The sequence below is a fragment of the Neophocaena asiaeorientalis genome, unplaced genomic scaffold, assembly GCF_003031525.2.
Source record: "Neophocaena asiaeorientalis asiaeorientalis breed wild unplaced genomic scaffold, Neophocaena_asiaeorientalis_V1.1 scaffold5, whole genome shotgun sequence".
Classification (NCBI taxonomy): Eukaryota; Metazoa; Chordata; class Mammalia; order Artiodactyla; family Phocoenidae; genus Neophocaena; species Neophocaena asiaeorientalis.
The window spans coordinates 5,915,516-5,930,277 of NW_020174698.1; the positions used below are offsets into that span (position 1 = coordinate 5,915,516).

Consider the following 14,762-nt stretch of genomic DNA (forward strand, 5'->3'; position numbering starts at 1 on the left):
GATGACTTCACAGAACTGTGCTTGAGCTTGACTGATTCCCCACGGCTCACCAGGCACACTGAGAAAGATAAATTGAAGAAGACTACACTGGACACTCTGTAAAGACTTAAGGCAAAGTAGGCAACCAGCATGTATCCTTGAAAAATTTAGACATAGAATTAGACCTGTGATTAGATGAAACAGCTACATTGACCTTTTCTCACATTGGCCAAAAGAGGGGGACACAAGCTAAGGAACGTGACTTTAGTAGTTAGAAATGTTCAGTGACATTGTATAGTCTGGGGGTGGGAAACTGAAGCAAGGAAATAGTGGTTTGGGTTTTTTTTGTTTGTTTGTTTACTTGACCAAAATTCTGATAACATAAAGTATAACTCATACTTAACAGCTATAACCATATCCAAGCTCGAGGTGAATGATGACACTGTCGAAAGTAGGTTGAATGAATTACAGTAATAATAATTAATATCTGTCAGTTTGCATTGACAAAGGATCCAGAAATCCGTGTCCCCACCCCATTCATTCCTGTCCTCCACGCCGTACATCTGTATACTCATCTTACCTATCAGGCACTTTCTCACTTCCTTGCATCTTTCCTCATTCTTTTCTCCCAACCTGAGGCAGCTTTTATTCATTTCAGTGAAGTCAAAATTACTTTTTCTTCTTCTTTGAATCTAACTTTAAAACCTACATTGCTTTCTCTTTTTTTTAGATTTTTATTATACGAATTACCTCTGTTTTATAGTTAATTTTTTGGTCAGATTCTTATTTGCCACTTGTTTCTCGTGTGCTAGTCAATCCTTCAGGTATTTTTAAGGCCCTCAAGGGTGGATCAGGCTCTCATGCTTGTCTTCTGGTAAAATAGTGTTTACTGTAGAACCAGGCAGATGGGAACTGGTGATTACTTGATTTGGAATTTGGTGAATCTTACTTAGATTTTTTTCCCAAGCCTGTCTTTGGAATATTTAAGCCTTGTCTCTTTTTTTTTCCTCCTAGAAATTCATTTTATAGACAACATTCAACTTTGTGAACCTGAAAAATTTTGACCATTCCAAGTCTTAATGCCACACCACTGCTCCAGCGAATTTATACTACGACTGGTAACAATGGCCAGAAGCCTGAAGAATTAAAATGCCAACACCAAACCTTACCTTAACAGCTCTGGTCTATACCGTTCCCCCGCATTTTAATATATTATTTTGTTTTATAACCACTTCTAAATACTCTTGGTTATTTCTTTTCTTTGTTTTTTTTTTTTTTTTTTTTTTTTTTTTTTTTTTAGTTAGAGAGTTTCGTTTTTTGTTTCCTGTTTACTTTGTGTACAACTACCTGCTTTCTGTGACTCATTTTGATCAAATGATAGTGAACAAAGCCAGCCCCAGCTGGTAAGGTGCTGTTCACTGGAACAGGTGCTGTTGTGCGGAAAGGAGACTCTGTGACTAATTTCGATAGTGGCTTTCCTTCTTCCGGATGCTTCCCATTGAGTTCGTACAAGTCAGTATTTACAGAGTTCTCAGTTTGCAGTAAATATACTTGTATGAGAAAATATTAATGCAGATTAAAGGCGTTTCTTACATCGTGAAAATTTTCTAATGTTTGAGAATTTCATTGGGGCTATTTTTTGATATTGAACCCTTTTGACTTTCCAGAACCGTGACTTTTTACTTTTAGCGGAAAGTCCGGGAATCTCCAAACTGGAGAATTATGATGAAGTTCACTGACCACGCACTGTGTTTAGAGGCCCCGTCGCACCACAGTGCCGATGCTTCTCAGACACGGGCTCTTCGGCAGCATTCCAGAAATAGGAGGGGAGAGAAAGCAATATCTTCCCTCCTACTAAAATATTCCGGCAGCTTAAAAACCTTAGTGCTTTCTTTCTTAACATGTCCAAATTTCAGTACTTTCCATTATTTGAACACTCGTGTAGAACACTTTGTATTAAACCTCCTTGTCTCCATGTAAAACTGACCTTTTGTTATCGAGCAGGTGTATCTCTTTCAGATAGCGTGATGATCCACACAGGTGTGCGGTTGCCAGAGTGAGGAGTTAGGGCCATGGTGGTTTTTTGACGGTTGTGAGAAGGCTACACCATTTAAAGCTGACACCAGAGACCTGATAGGGACTTATTAACTGTATTGAACAGTCTTTCCTTTGCTTTGGCCCTATGTATAGTTATGATGCCAGATTAGATTCCTAGCAGCTTCAAGTTGTATTAAATGATATTTTGCTTTCTGTAATACTGTTATAAAATAAAGTTTGTTTATTCTCTAAACTTGTCACTTCTCTTTTTATGAAGGTTGAAAAAGATAAGCTCAAGTCATACTGTCAGTCAGAAGTTCTAGTGTTTTGTGGGATGTAGCATTTTTAAAATCTGTTATTCAGATCTTTTGTAATTCATGCTGCTGCCAGCATCACCGATTTCAAGTGGCTAAACCAATGTCAAATGTTTGTAAATCTACTGTTTAGAATGCCAGTTCCTTCTGCCCGGTTACGTAATCCACCCCAGCTTGTACAAGTTCTCCAAGGCATATTTTTGCTTGTTTTCTTTGTGTATTTTTTGTTTTGTTTCAGGAAATATCTTAGCTGCACCATCTGAAACCTGGTCCTCTGCTTCAGTTTTGCTTAACAGTCCAGTGGGTCTTAGTGCATCAGGCAGAACGGGCTCTGCTGAGGGCTGCGTCCGTGTCTCATCAGGATGGTTCATTGTGAAGCTTTTGCCCAGACACATCAGATGAAGTGCTGGATTTTCTTTCAAACGTTAAAAGCATTATATAGCAGATGACCAACAGGGTGTGGTATATTCCATCTAAAACGTTCTGTAGAATGTCTTTCCCTAGTTGTTTAAAGTGAGCATGTTAAATATAATATGCATGACTGTCTTCTTTGGGATCGGTTCCCACTGAATTATCTCTCACCTTGTGCAAGATCTTTCTCATTTTCTCTAGAATTATTACAAAAACAACTCCTCTCTGGGGAAGCATATCTCAGCAAGCCAAGCCTTAGAAATGTTATGGAACCAAATGTGACTCTGTAAATATAATTTTCATCAGAAAGTGTGTATGTATAACATTTGTATTTAAAGCAGAGGTTGATCCGTCAGGGTTTTTTGAGAACCATATTCTCCCGCATGGAAGGAAGTGATAGGAGGTAAGTATGTCTATAGCAGCTCCAGTGGAAGAGGAAATGCATTGTTCAGGCAGGGCTCGGTTTTATCAGCTGAGATGGCAAGGACAGAGTTTGGCGTCCCAGAGACATCTAAAGTATCTGTGGGGTCTTGGTACCTGAAGAGCAGCTGAAAACAGTGTTGATCATGCCACCTGTGACTATGGCAGCAAGACTGTCTATTTTAGTATTTTGTATTTCCTGCAAAATAATTCTCATGATGTTATAATCTCATTCTGTGAACCGAGCGTTCAAAACCCCAAGTGATAGAATAAGAAAATAGGTCAACAGGGTTCACTGCCGTGAGACGTCCAGGCGCTAATTGTTTATCTTAAGTCAAAAGCAATATAATTTGGGGGTGATAAGCAATAATTCCTTTTAGTTGTATAGGGTTTTTATGAGTATTTCACATAAACCTTCCAGCGATCCTGTGTGGAACACAGGAAACAGAGCAGTGCCTTTTCCACAGGCCACAGCAGGATAAAAAATGATGTTGTTAAAAAAAAATGTATAGCGTTGGTGAATTCTTGGCGTTTCACTGTTGTGAGTAGCTTCCGTTTTCCTTTATGATGCACATAGCATTCCTCACTGCACAGACCACAGTTCATGGAGTGAGCATCCCCAGGACTCTGGCAGTGAAGCAAACTGTAGCATAACGACTGCCCAGCATGGACTTCATTACGTTTTCCCCTTACTTACGGATAAAATTATATAGTGTCTGAGAACATCATAAATTGAGAATTAAAAATGGTAGGATAAGGAGGAGTGAGTCGTGGTTTAGGTGAAACAAGATTGGCCATGAGTTGATGATTGCTGAAGCCAGGCGGCGGTAAATGGGGGTTCGTGATATCATTCCGTTAGAATATTCCATGGTAAAAGACTAAAAAATGCCATAAAGCCCGTTGATTTTGTAAAAAGGTCCTGTCTCCATGTACTGTGAGGTAGTACATTGCTCTTCCGGGTATGGTGCTCTGGTCAGTTTCCAGCAGAGTCTTAACGCACTTGCACTAGGGAATAGGACCGGGGTCCACGAGGGCTCGCATGGATCCTTGCATGCGCGTGCACCTGTTCACGTATTTGCCGGAATTAGGCCACGATGCGGAGCTGGCCCCGGAAGAGAACACGGTCAGCTGGCAAATCTGAGGTGTCAAACTCCTGACCCTTGGCCACAGGGTCAAAAACACTGACCCTCTGTATAGTCATGATACCCAGTTAGGTTTATAGTAACTTCAAGTTGTATAAAGTATTTTGCTTCAAAAACACTGGCTTCAGTACTTAGTGACCACCTAGAGGGGTGGGATAGGGCGGGTGGGAGGGAGACGCCAGAGGGAGGAGATATAGGGATATATGTATATGTATAGCTGATTCACTTTGTTATAAAGCAGAAAGTAACACACCATTGTAAAGCAATTACACTCCAATAAAGATGTCAAAAAAACAAAGAACAAACTGGCTTCAGACTCCTACAGATGGGTGTTTGCCCTACTCTGAGTAACTGAACCATGTGACTTCAGTGAAGGTACTTAAACATCTATAAAGGGAAGGTGGTAATACATCCCAGTGTAGGGGTATTCTCATGGTTAGATGAAGTAAAAATGTATAAAGTGCCTGGTGGAGCTCCTGGCACAATAATGCCCTCCAAAAAAGCGATCGCTATGAGTACTAACAGCTCACTGTGCATGAGTTAACCCGCCAAAGGCAAATTATGGGAGATACTGCCAGTCTGATCTGTGTTCTTGTGAGAACCTTGCAGAATAGAACTCTGTACCCTTAGGAACTAGGTTACTTGGGAAGCCTGTGGGGAAGGTTTTGGCTTTGAAGTTGTGTGGACCCAACTTCCTTGTGAGCCCTGCAGTGTCAGGAACCCCTTATGGTCTACTCATTCTGTGCTGTATGGCAACTAAGGTGGCTAGTGTAAGACAGCACAGTCCTTTCCTAAGACTGGCTGCAGGCTTCCTAACCACAGATTCCTTGATGGACTTCAAGGGGCTAGGCTTTCCCACAGTATATACAAAATCATGGGTATATGCATTTTTCCTACAGAAAAAATGATGATTCCTATCTTTAATTAAATTCTCAAAAGGTTTCTTTATTACCTAAATAAAGGTTAGGACTCTCTGCTCTTAAGAATCTGGGTTTTGGAATATGGATTTGAAAATTTTTTTAATGGAAAGAATTTCAATCTGGTGTTAATTATAAATAAAATTTCTTGAATACATATTTCCTGTTTATGTTCTGCCAGGGTGGATGCCTTTGCGTAAATTCTGATAAACGCAGAGGCCTCTTCTGATTAGCACACTAATTATAAAGTCGGAAAGCAAGACTCAAGAGCATTTGTTTGGAAAATTCTAACTTTTTATAAACAAGTCAGAAAATCGATTTCCAAAATGTTTTTAACCATTATGAACTCTTATTCTGAGATACAGTTCTGCCAAAGAACTTAAGATTTCAAGGAAAAGCTGTTGTTGGATGTGTGAACTTGCTTATCTGTTCTCAATTTTCCAGTTGCTACTAAATTATATCTAGAAAATACTGGTGGCTGTTACCTGGTCAGATTACTTGGAAGTTTTTTTTTTTTTTTTTAAGGGGTGTAAATAATACTTCAGAGAACATGATGTGTGCCCTTCCTTGCTCCGTTTTCTGTTTTATCAATGTGTATAAGCTCAGAATGTGAAGAAGCAGTCATGGACTTGTAGTGTCCCAATGCCACATTTCCAAATTACCAACACAGTTAACGAGAGAGAGAGATGTTATTAACAATTTTAGGTTAGCTCTGTAAAAAAAATTTTTTTTTCATTGAATAAATGTCAATGTAACAACTTACAACACCCATTCAGGTATTTTATTGAAGGTCTCATGTTGGGGAAACAGAATTGGGAGTTCGTTCAGATACTAGAACATTAGAAATAAGGTTAGGAACTGTTGAGGTGAAACCACTTAGGAACATTTTTGGCCCCTGATGAAAGGCTTTGGAGCACAGGAGGAAACAGAGTATAGGATAAGTAAGGAGACCACCAGCCTGGTCTAGGTGGCAGCAGCGATGACAAGGAAGCAGGCAGTCCAAACCAGAAGGAACTCTTCCCCTGTACTCTAAGCAGGTGGAGAGCAAAGATGTGACCGGGCAGCTGATTGGCTGCGCTCTGTGAGGGACTAGTCAAATCCAGTACAGTGCCTTCAAGCAAGTGGTAGAAAAACCCTTGGACTTGGTCTCTCTGTAGGAAAACGAACGTTTCTGTTCCTCTCTACATGTAAAGAACATTCATGACTCTACTCATTTCAGTGGACATTCTTTGTACTCTGATCTCACTCAGCAGCAACAAAGGAGTCAGGTCTTGCTTTATACGACTTATTTATAAACAACATAAACGACTTGTTTATGTTGAGAACATGTATGTTTCGAGCTCCTCTGTTACCATAGTAGCTGAGATGCATTTTCCCTGGTAAGGCAGAGGTGGTGGAATGCATCCACCAGAGTCATCAGTCAGGCTTACGTTGTGCCTGTTTCCAGAAGAAGGCAGAGCAGACCCTGGTGGCTGAGCCACAGATTTGGCTGGCAGCTGGCAGTATGATGCATCCTTTCCACACCTTCTGTCCAAGAAAGCATTTTACGTAAGCTGATTTCCACCAGAGGCTAAAAAGAGATCCCTCTCAGAATTGAAAGAATATTGTCATTCCTTCCATATGGCATGCACATTTATTCTAAATTACCTCAGTCTGGAAGCCCCAGGAGACATTTTCATTGTAATCAAATGCAGTAAAATATAGAAATGAGTGTCTCCAGTTGAACAGTGAGTTTTATATTATGTAAGGAGTGCAAATGGAGACTAATAATTCACTGGATGCATATGAAGAATTTGAGACTGGGGTAGGGGGAGAGAAACAAAATACCTGGCACTAGTGGCACATTCTTGCTTTGGGTCGGCCAGTCTTTTGCATGTTTGTATGTCACTGCAGAAATTAGTGCATTTCTTACAGGTGAATAAATTCATTATGTTTTATAAAGTTAATCAGTCTAATAGCCTGTTGGATTCATATGCAAGCATAAGAATACAATCAGACTTACGCTTAGGACATGTTAAGTGTCTTTTGTTAATGTTAGCTAGGACAACTGAAGAGCCCGGTAGTAATCACAATCTATTTGAACTACTACTTTGAATTAAATGTTTCTTTTCGGTTATCTAGGTTGGCTATTGGGGTTCCCACTGAAAGAAGAATTGTGCTAGTGAAATGTTGACTTCTTTCCATATTTAGAAGTAGCTCTCCGATGTTCTGGTTTTAGAGGCAAAGTCTTGAGTTATTCTCCACATGAGTCCCATGAACTTTGTGTTCTTTCCTTTTCCCACCAAATTGCCAATACTTCCAAGTCATGTCATGCTGAAAACTGCTTTGATGGTGATCCATACCGAGTATCGAGAGACTCTGCTTGTTTTTTGGGTTCTCACAATGATGATGTGATTTGTGAAAGCAATTGGGAAAAGGGGAGAAGCAAACCAAGGGCCAGAAATGATGCCTTAAAAGGTGTCATTTCAGTGTTGCCGAACTTCAAGGGAGGAAGTGGGAACTCTCACAGCAGGAATCCACAGGTGCTCATCTTCTGCTATTTATTTGATTTCTACCAGAGTATCTTCACCTCCAAAGTCAGAATAATGCGGGCTTCCATGGGATTATATAATAATGATGCTTAAGAATTTTAGTTTGAAGACAGTGCCCTTCAGAGTAGACATAGTCCTATAAAAGTTAAAAAGTTACAATGTGCCTAGTCCATAGAGCACATCCAACAAAATCTTACATTCTTGGGACTCGCCAAAGAACTGCTATTTAAGTCGAGTCTCAGAGCTGTCCTCTTGAACCACTTTTCAGAACAAGCATCTTGGTATTCTTTTTGTCTTGCTGTGGTTCTAGTTTATTAACTATTTGCTAAGCCATTGACCTTCGCTCTCTGACCAGTAGAAATTGACTGTGCTTTAGCCATTGATCAGTCTCCAACAGTCACGTCCGTTTCTCTCTCTGGTACCAGGAAGGGCTAGCCTTACGATTGTGTTGGTGGTCAGGAGTCTGTGACAGTTCTTCATTAACTGAAAGGAAAAATACCAGTTAATACTGTGGAGGCAGCTGAGTGCCACTGGTCATTTACAACTCCTCAGGCATTATTGGCCAGCATTTCTACCCTGGTGGCCTCAGCAAGTTACAGAGCAAGTCCTATTGCAGGATCTCTCCTTTCCTCCTCAACCACTCCCAAAAGAAATATAAATGCTGATTTCTAAGGAGTGGTCCTGGTTAGAGAGGGCAACCTACTACTGTAATAAAAGGTGTTACATGCTAAGTATATTTTATATTCAGTAGATTGTGTTGATTAAATGTATTAAGGCTCCCACATTCAATAAGCATTTATTAAACATGTCTATTACCCAAGACCCGGGGATATGCAAATGAGTAAGACAGGGACTCTGTCTTGTTCCTCCCCGCCAAAAATGTGTTTGGGTGTTTGTAACTCTTTAGACAAGTCAAATCAGTCTCCTTTTTACCTTTTGGCATCTTTGACTGAAAACTGAGTGTCAACTTTTTGCCTCTTACATACTCCTTATCCCCTTAAAATATAGCTTCAGTTAAAGCTACTGAAATATTAAAACTTATCAGTGATGTCCTAATTACTAAATCTGGTGGCATTTTCCAACCCCCAGTTTTCTCCGCTGTAGCATTTGACACGAGCCCCCTTTCCATGACACCCACCCCCAATCATACTCCTCCCTTTGGCTTTTATTATGTATCATCTTTCTGTGTATTCTTATCTGCTCCTGTAGCTTCACCTGTTACCTCTCTGGCAATAGCAAATTTGAACTTTAGCCCTGAAGTCCTGACAATTATCCTTTGAGATCTTCCTGGTACATCCAAAAAAAAAAAAAAAAAATCTCTTCCTCACCACCACCAACATGCATAACTGAAACTATTTTTTACTCTTAAAAGTTTATTTTCAGAATTATAATTAATCACATTATCCAAGCTGGAGACAAGGAGTTCATAATCTCATAGGAGATAATGTATTTTATAGAATTGAACCTGAAAATGTTCTTTTTGGTCCCCACGTCAAATCCCAGCAATTTATTCTTTGCCAGGCACTTTATATGCCATGTACTCTAGGACATGATCACTCTCTCTGAACTATTCTGATTCCACACTGCTTGTCATCTCAATTGAGAGAGGGTATATATGCATTGGATGGTAACAGGTCTTAGGTTACATGAGGCTCAAGACTTAACAGCTAATGTTTCTTGATCACTTATGTGCCAGACACCGTGAAAAGCCTTTTCTCATTTAATTCTTGCAATGAAATTATGTTGTAGTCACCATTATTATTCTTACTTTACAGGTGAGCAAACGGAGGCATAGAGAAATCAAAATGAGGCAATTTGCCCAAGATCGTAGAAACTGATGGATTCAGGATTCAATCCCAGGCAGTCTGACTCCAGAGCCCACATGCTCAGCCACTCAGTTTCACTGCCTTTCCACGTAGATTATTGCTAGTTCAAAGGTATTGCTTGAGATAGCTCATGCCTTAGATTATAGACTCATTGAAATATGAGTAACTTCTTCTCTCTTATTCTTAATTACTGAAGGCTAACTGCACAGCAGGTGCTTTGAATGAGGAGCCAGGATACAAATTCTAGAGTGACCTGAATAATGACGTTGGAAGAAGAGAACTAGAAAATGGAAAACTAGGAGAGAAAGCAAGAGAAAACCCATCATTTCTCAATGAGTTATATCTACCAAGTGAACCAAATGTCTGTGCCAGGTGCAATGAAGAGAGCTAGAGAAATAATTTATCCTTCTCCTGAAAGAGCTTGCAATTTGTCCATCATTTCATTTTAATGGGTCTGTTAAGGACAGTGCAGAGACTAGACAGGTGAGATTAGCCAGGTGGCCATGAAAACGTCTGAGTTTGTAACTGCAGAATATTCTGCAGGCCACGAAGCTTTCCTTCTTGGGCCACAGGTGAAGAAATGTAATCTTCTTGACTCAGAGCTAAGTCTTTATGCAGAGGAATCACCATCATCAGTAATTAGCCCTGTTACAGAAAGAGATTGATCGAGTCCCTTCAAAACTTTTATAAAATTCTTGCCTTGTTTAATTCTCACACTGTTGGCTCTCATGCTGGTGATGTTTTATTTGCCTGGGCCAAGAGGATTCCTCCATTCAGCAGATACCTACTGAACACCTACTCTGTGTTCAATACTCCAGGGGTAGTGTTTTGGCTGAGAGGGCTAGCTCTGGAGCCAGACAGCCAGGGTTCAAATCCTGTCTCTACCATTTTCTCGGTGAGTGACCTTGGGTAATTGACTTAATTTTAAATAATTAATTTTATTTCTAAATAAAGATCAATAATTTTATCTTTAAGTTTAATAATAGCTACTAGATATATTTTAATAATAGTTATTATAATGACACAAACACTGCCGCCTTAGAATTTATACGTCAGCAGGGGTCATAATGACCAACAGTTGTTCAGAACAGGCACTGTCAAGAACCTCACGTGTATTGCCTCACTTAATCTCCACACCAACCCTACAGCTGTGTCCTGCTATTATTTCTATCTCACAAGTGAAGAAACTGAAGCTTCAGGAGATTAGGTAGTGTGGCCATTGTTACAGACCTGGAATTCAAACCTCCATTTGGTTTGACTCTGTCATCTGAGATCTTAACAATTTCACTCTGCTAACCCTTAACTTACTCTTGACTTTTAGAAATGCTTATCTGTTTCATTTTGGATTGCTGACTATCAAAACATATGTATAAAGTTCAGTGAGAGATGCCTGTACATTTTCCATACTTTAGTTAACTGTTTTAGAATGTCAGTTGCTGAAGACCAGAACCTGATCACTTACCTGACCTTATTTTATTTTATTTTACATCTAGCTTCAGACAAAAACTTTCAGGCATTCAAGAGACACAGTTTCTTTTCCATAGTGACTATTTTTGGCAATGTTGGTTATCTTAGCAAGCAATTTGTTCATGATCAGGGTGATAGTATTTTGAGCGGCACCGAAAGTAGCAGTTTAGGAATCTCAGAACTTGGGGAGATAAGATAATCAAAACTTCCACCCGAGGAGAGGTGACATGTCCCTGGCAGTGGTTGGTGAAGGGTTTGGTGATGGAAAGTTCAACACTCAGACCTCCACCTTAAGAGCTACTCCTCAAGGCAACTGACACAGATTGAAGAGTGCAGGACGTTAAAGAATTTTCTTTCTTCCTTTGCGAGAAGATTGATGTTCTCTACATACTAATTAAATTTACATGCACCATTACCTCCTAAGCCTTGAAGTATGGGGATTAATGATGAATGATTATGATACCGTCACATGCTTTCCATCACATCTTAAAATGCCTCTCTTGTCTGACGGACTAGGGTTACGAGGTAGGCAACATGACTTTCTGTTTCAGGACGCAGGAATCGGGGGTTCTGTGAACACACTAGTTTATCTGTCAACGTCCCTTTCTTTACAGGGACAAAATAGGAATGATTACATTTGCCATAACCCTGGTTGCAAGATTAATGACATGACATTTGACCATCTGTTTACAGTTTTTAAGTGAGAGCTGCTAAATAGAGATTCAAACTGGTGATATCTTATTTGGGGCCAAGTGTTCTCATTTGCCCTCAAACTGGAGAGAAGATATTATTACTTGCCCTTAGGAAAGCAGCTACAGAAAGAACTATAATTTTAAAAACCACATGTTCTCAGGGGTTTTTTAATAAGAAAGGAAAATTTGGAATTAAAGGGATCACATCCACATAAAAATGAAAACATGTCTAGTCTAAGGTTATCTGCTAACACTGGAAAATGTAATCAGGAAAAAGGGTACACAGATCCCATTGGGAGAGGAGGGAAATATAAGCAAAGGATGGTTTGAGGAGGGGTTTTCAAATTTGTTTTTAGTACTTTAATGACATCATCCAACTTAAGAAATATTATTGGTTTTTGATATTGCTAAAATAGCTATTAACCTCTCATACTAATCTAACATTTGCTGGGTACATTATTAACACATAGTCTATCAAATCACAGTGCAGTTTCATTCATTTCAATTACAGCGGAATAAACAGGCTCAATCCAGGACCCAGCTTCTCATGTCCCAGTCACTTTGAACTTCCTGAGGGTTTGGTTTCAGTCTGGTTTGGTTTGGCTTTGTTTTTTTTAACCTTAAGACCCCAGTTTCATGGTAAATTTACATCAAGCCATCAAATATCTATGAAGGCTTGACATTTGCCAGACACTGTGACAGCACGATGTTGGCACATTTCCTTAGTAGAAGTTCAGCGGGTATTGTGTGCACACACAGAGGAACACACGGGCACGCGCACACACACACCTGTCAGGTTGAGATGGCAGACCAAGAAACACGTTGGAATGTTTGTGAATCTATCGGCCTGAGAGACACAGACAAGCAGTCACATGTCCCAATTGCTGACTCACAGTTCGCCTGTCTGCGAGGGGCTGCAGTTAAGGGCGCCCACGGCGGGCCTTCAGAGCCTAGCACGTCATCCACATTGCTGGAAAGATCAAATTTTGCCACGTTCACCACGGAAGATATCTTAAGAGGGGTGCGTATTGAGAAGCACCTACATATCAAAAAGGTGTGTGGCTCCAGGCCTCCCAGAAAGATGGACGGTACACGGACTTGTTCCAAATGTGTGCCATGGGAAAGGACTCTAACCCCTTTCGTGTGTGGCTTCTCACTTACCCTCCATCAGCTTGATCCTGAAGTAGGCAATGAGAAGGAACAGCAGCAAAGTCACGGGCAGGAAGATGCCAGAGAGCAGGAACCAGCCTGGGAGCTCTCTCAGGAACTCCGACAGTACGGGGCTCATTGCCATATCACACCACTGATCCCCCCCAACCCCGGGCCGGTGGGGTTCGCACTCAGATGAGGGCAGCTTCGCTGAGTCCACACTTGTTTTCTTCTGGGGCTCTGGCCTTTGCTCAGCACATCTCAGTGGAACTTTTTGTGGACTTTGCTCTATTTAAACAGCCCCATGAATTCTGAGAGGATTGCTGGCAGGTTACTCTGTAACTCAGCTACAAAGTGTCGAGGAATTGAAAGGTGATTCTCCCAGGCCATTCCAGAGATGAGTATTTATCTGGCAAGGTTGGGAATGACACCAGGAGACCTAAATTTCTTTGTATTCAGTTTATCTGATATGAAAAGTACCTGACTTTAAGCAAACCTCCTTGTATATATTCTACCAATATATGCCCAGACGTAGGAAGAATTTTTCCTACATTTTCTAAACTTCAGAGAAAATATTAATTAGTAGCTATGTTAATGTACCTGTGTCGAGAAAAAGTGAATTTTCCTTCATACATAGTTTATACAACTAATAGCAAGGAAGGAGAAACAATTTTCTTTCCGTATATAAAAATCTCTTCCTAATATGTCCTACTCCGAATGCTTTTCTGAGAGGTATACTGGTTTATTCAGTTATTCAACAAAAATTTAATTCTACTACAACCCAACCTCTTGACTAGATATGCTGGATGTACAAGAAAACGTCATGGTACCTTCCCTCTGAGAGTGGAAGCAGACAGAGAGAGAGAGAATGGCCATAAGACATAATGGTGGAATGGATGGTAAGACGGGCCCTGTTCCTTCTTGCCCCAGTACATCAGTTTGTGCTTGCTGTTTTAGTAGCTGGCACTCTGAGCTGTTTCCTGCTCGCACAGTCCTGTGGCCCACCCTTAGCAGTAGAAGGTGCTCCCTGAACGATGGTGATGTGGCTGCTGTGGTAACTACCAAGTTTCTGGGAAAAGATGAAAAGGACAATAGACTATGTTGATGCTGGTTTATAAACTGAGTTGAGTTGCCATCCACTGCTTTAGTGAAAACATTTTGAAGATACTGGTCTACTAAACTAAAACCAACTAAAAAATCCTTTCTATCATTAAAAGGCCTCCTGGAGGATTTGGAAAACTTGGGGAGGGAGATTGGCAGCCACCTCCTTGGGCTGATTTCTCTTCTCATGTTGTCACCCTGTTCCCCATGGCCACTTGGGTGAGTGGCTGCCCTATGAAGGGCATGCTGCTGTCAATGCCTCCTGCATTTTTCCATCAAGGGTTCTGCATGGCCATGCAGAGTCTTAGTCCCAGCTGTAAAGTCAGCACCCTAATGTATAAAACAATAAGAATGGGGAGGGTCTCTGGGATGCCCAGCTGGCTTCCTAAGCAGTAAACAGCAAATAGATTTCTGTCCGATCTGCCCCTACGTATTTCATATTTTATGCTATTGTAAAGAGCGTTGCTTTTAAAATTTCAATTCCTGGTTGTTTGTTGCTGGTATTAAAGGTTTTCTTAATTTATTAAATATATCACATCACTGGGAACTTTTAGAAGATTACATATTAGGATTTGTTAAACACCCTTTAGAGCTTAAGAACTTTTATCAATAAAGACTCTTTTCCAAATTCACACTGGTTGCTTGGGTTAACTAGGCCTAGCAGGTAGAAGGATAGAGATGTTTGAAACACTGGTAGTCAGTCTATTTGATTGACCAGAATTTGGGGTGGGGTTCCATAGAGTGTTCAATACGTTACCATAATGACAGCAGATTCT

General features: G+C 40.4%; 2 protein-coding genes across 4 annotated transcripts in view; one reads left to right on the forward strand and one right to left on the reverse strand.

Annotated features, from left to right (window-relative positions):
* The window catches only part of EPB41L2 (erythrocyte membrane protein band 4.1 like 2), a 214,133-nt gene extending 211,864 nt beyond the window's left edge, over positions 1-2,269 (forward strand). For all 3 annotated transcript variants that reach the window (XM_024759070.1, XM_024759072.1, XM_024759071.1), the window contains one exon: positions 994-2,269. The gene's annotated coding sequence lies outside the window, so the exon portion shown is untranslated. The remainder of the gene's footprint in view (positions 1-993) is intronic.
* Positions 2,270-5,975: 3,706 nt separating this feature from the next.
* SMLR1 (small leucine rich protein 1) overlaps positions 5,976-14,762 on the reverse strand; it is a 177,117-nt gene continuing 168,330 nt past the window's right edge. The window contains 3 exon segments of the mRNA XM_024759014.1: positions 5,976-8,234; positions 12,898-13,051; positions 13,054-13,145. Of these exon segments, the coding sequence (XP_024614782.1) occupies positions 8,149-8,234; positions 12,898-13,051; positions 13,054-13,145 (332 nt within the window). The 3' untranslated portion in view covers positions 5,976-8,148.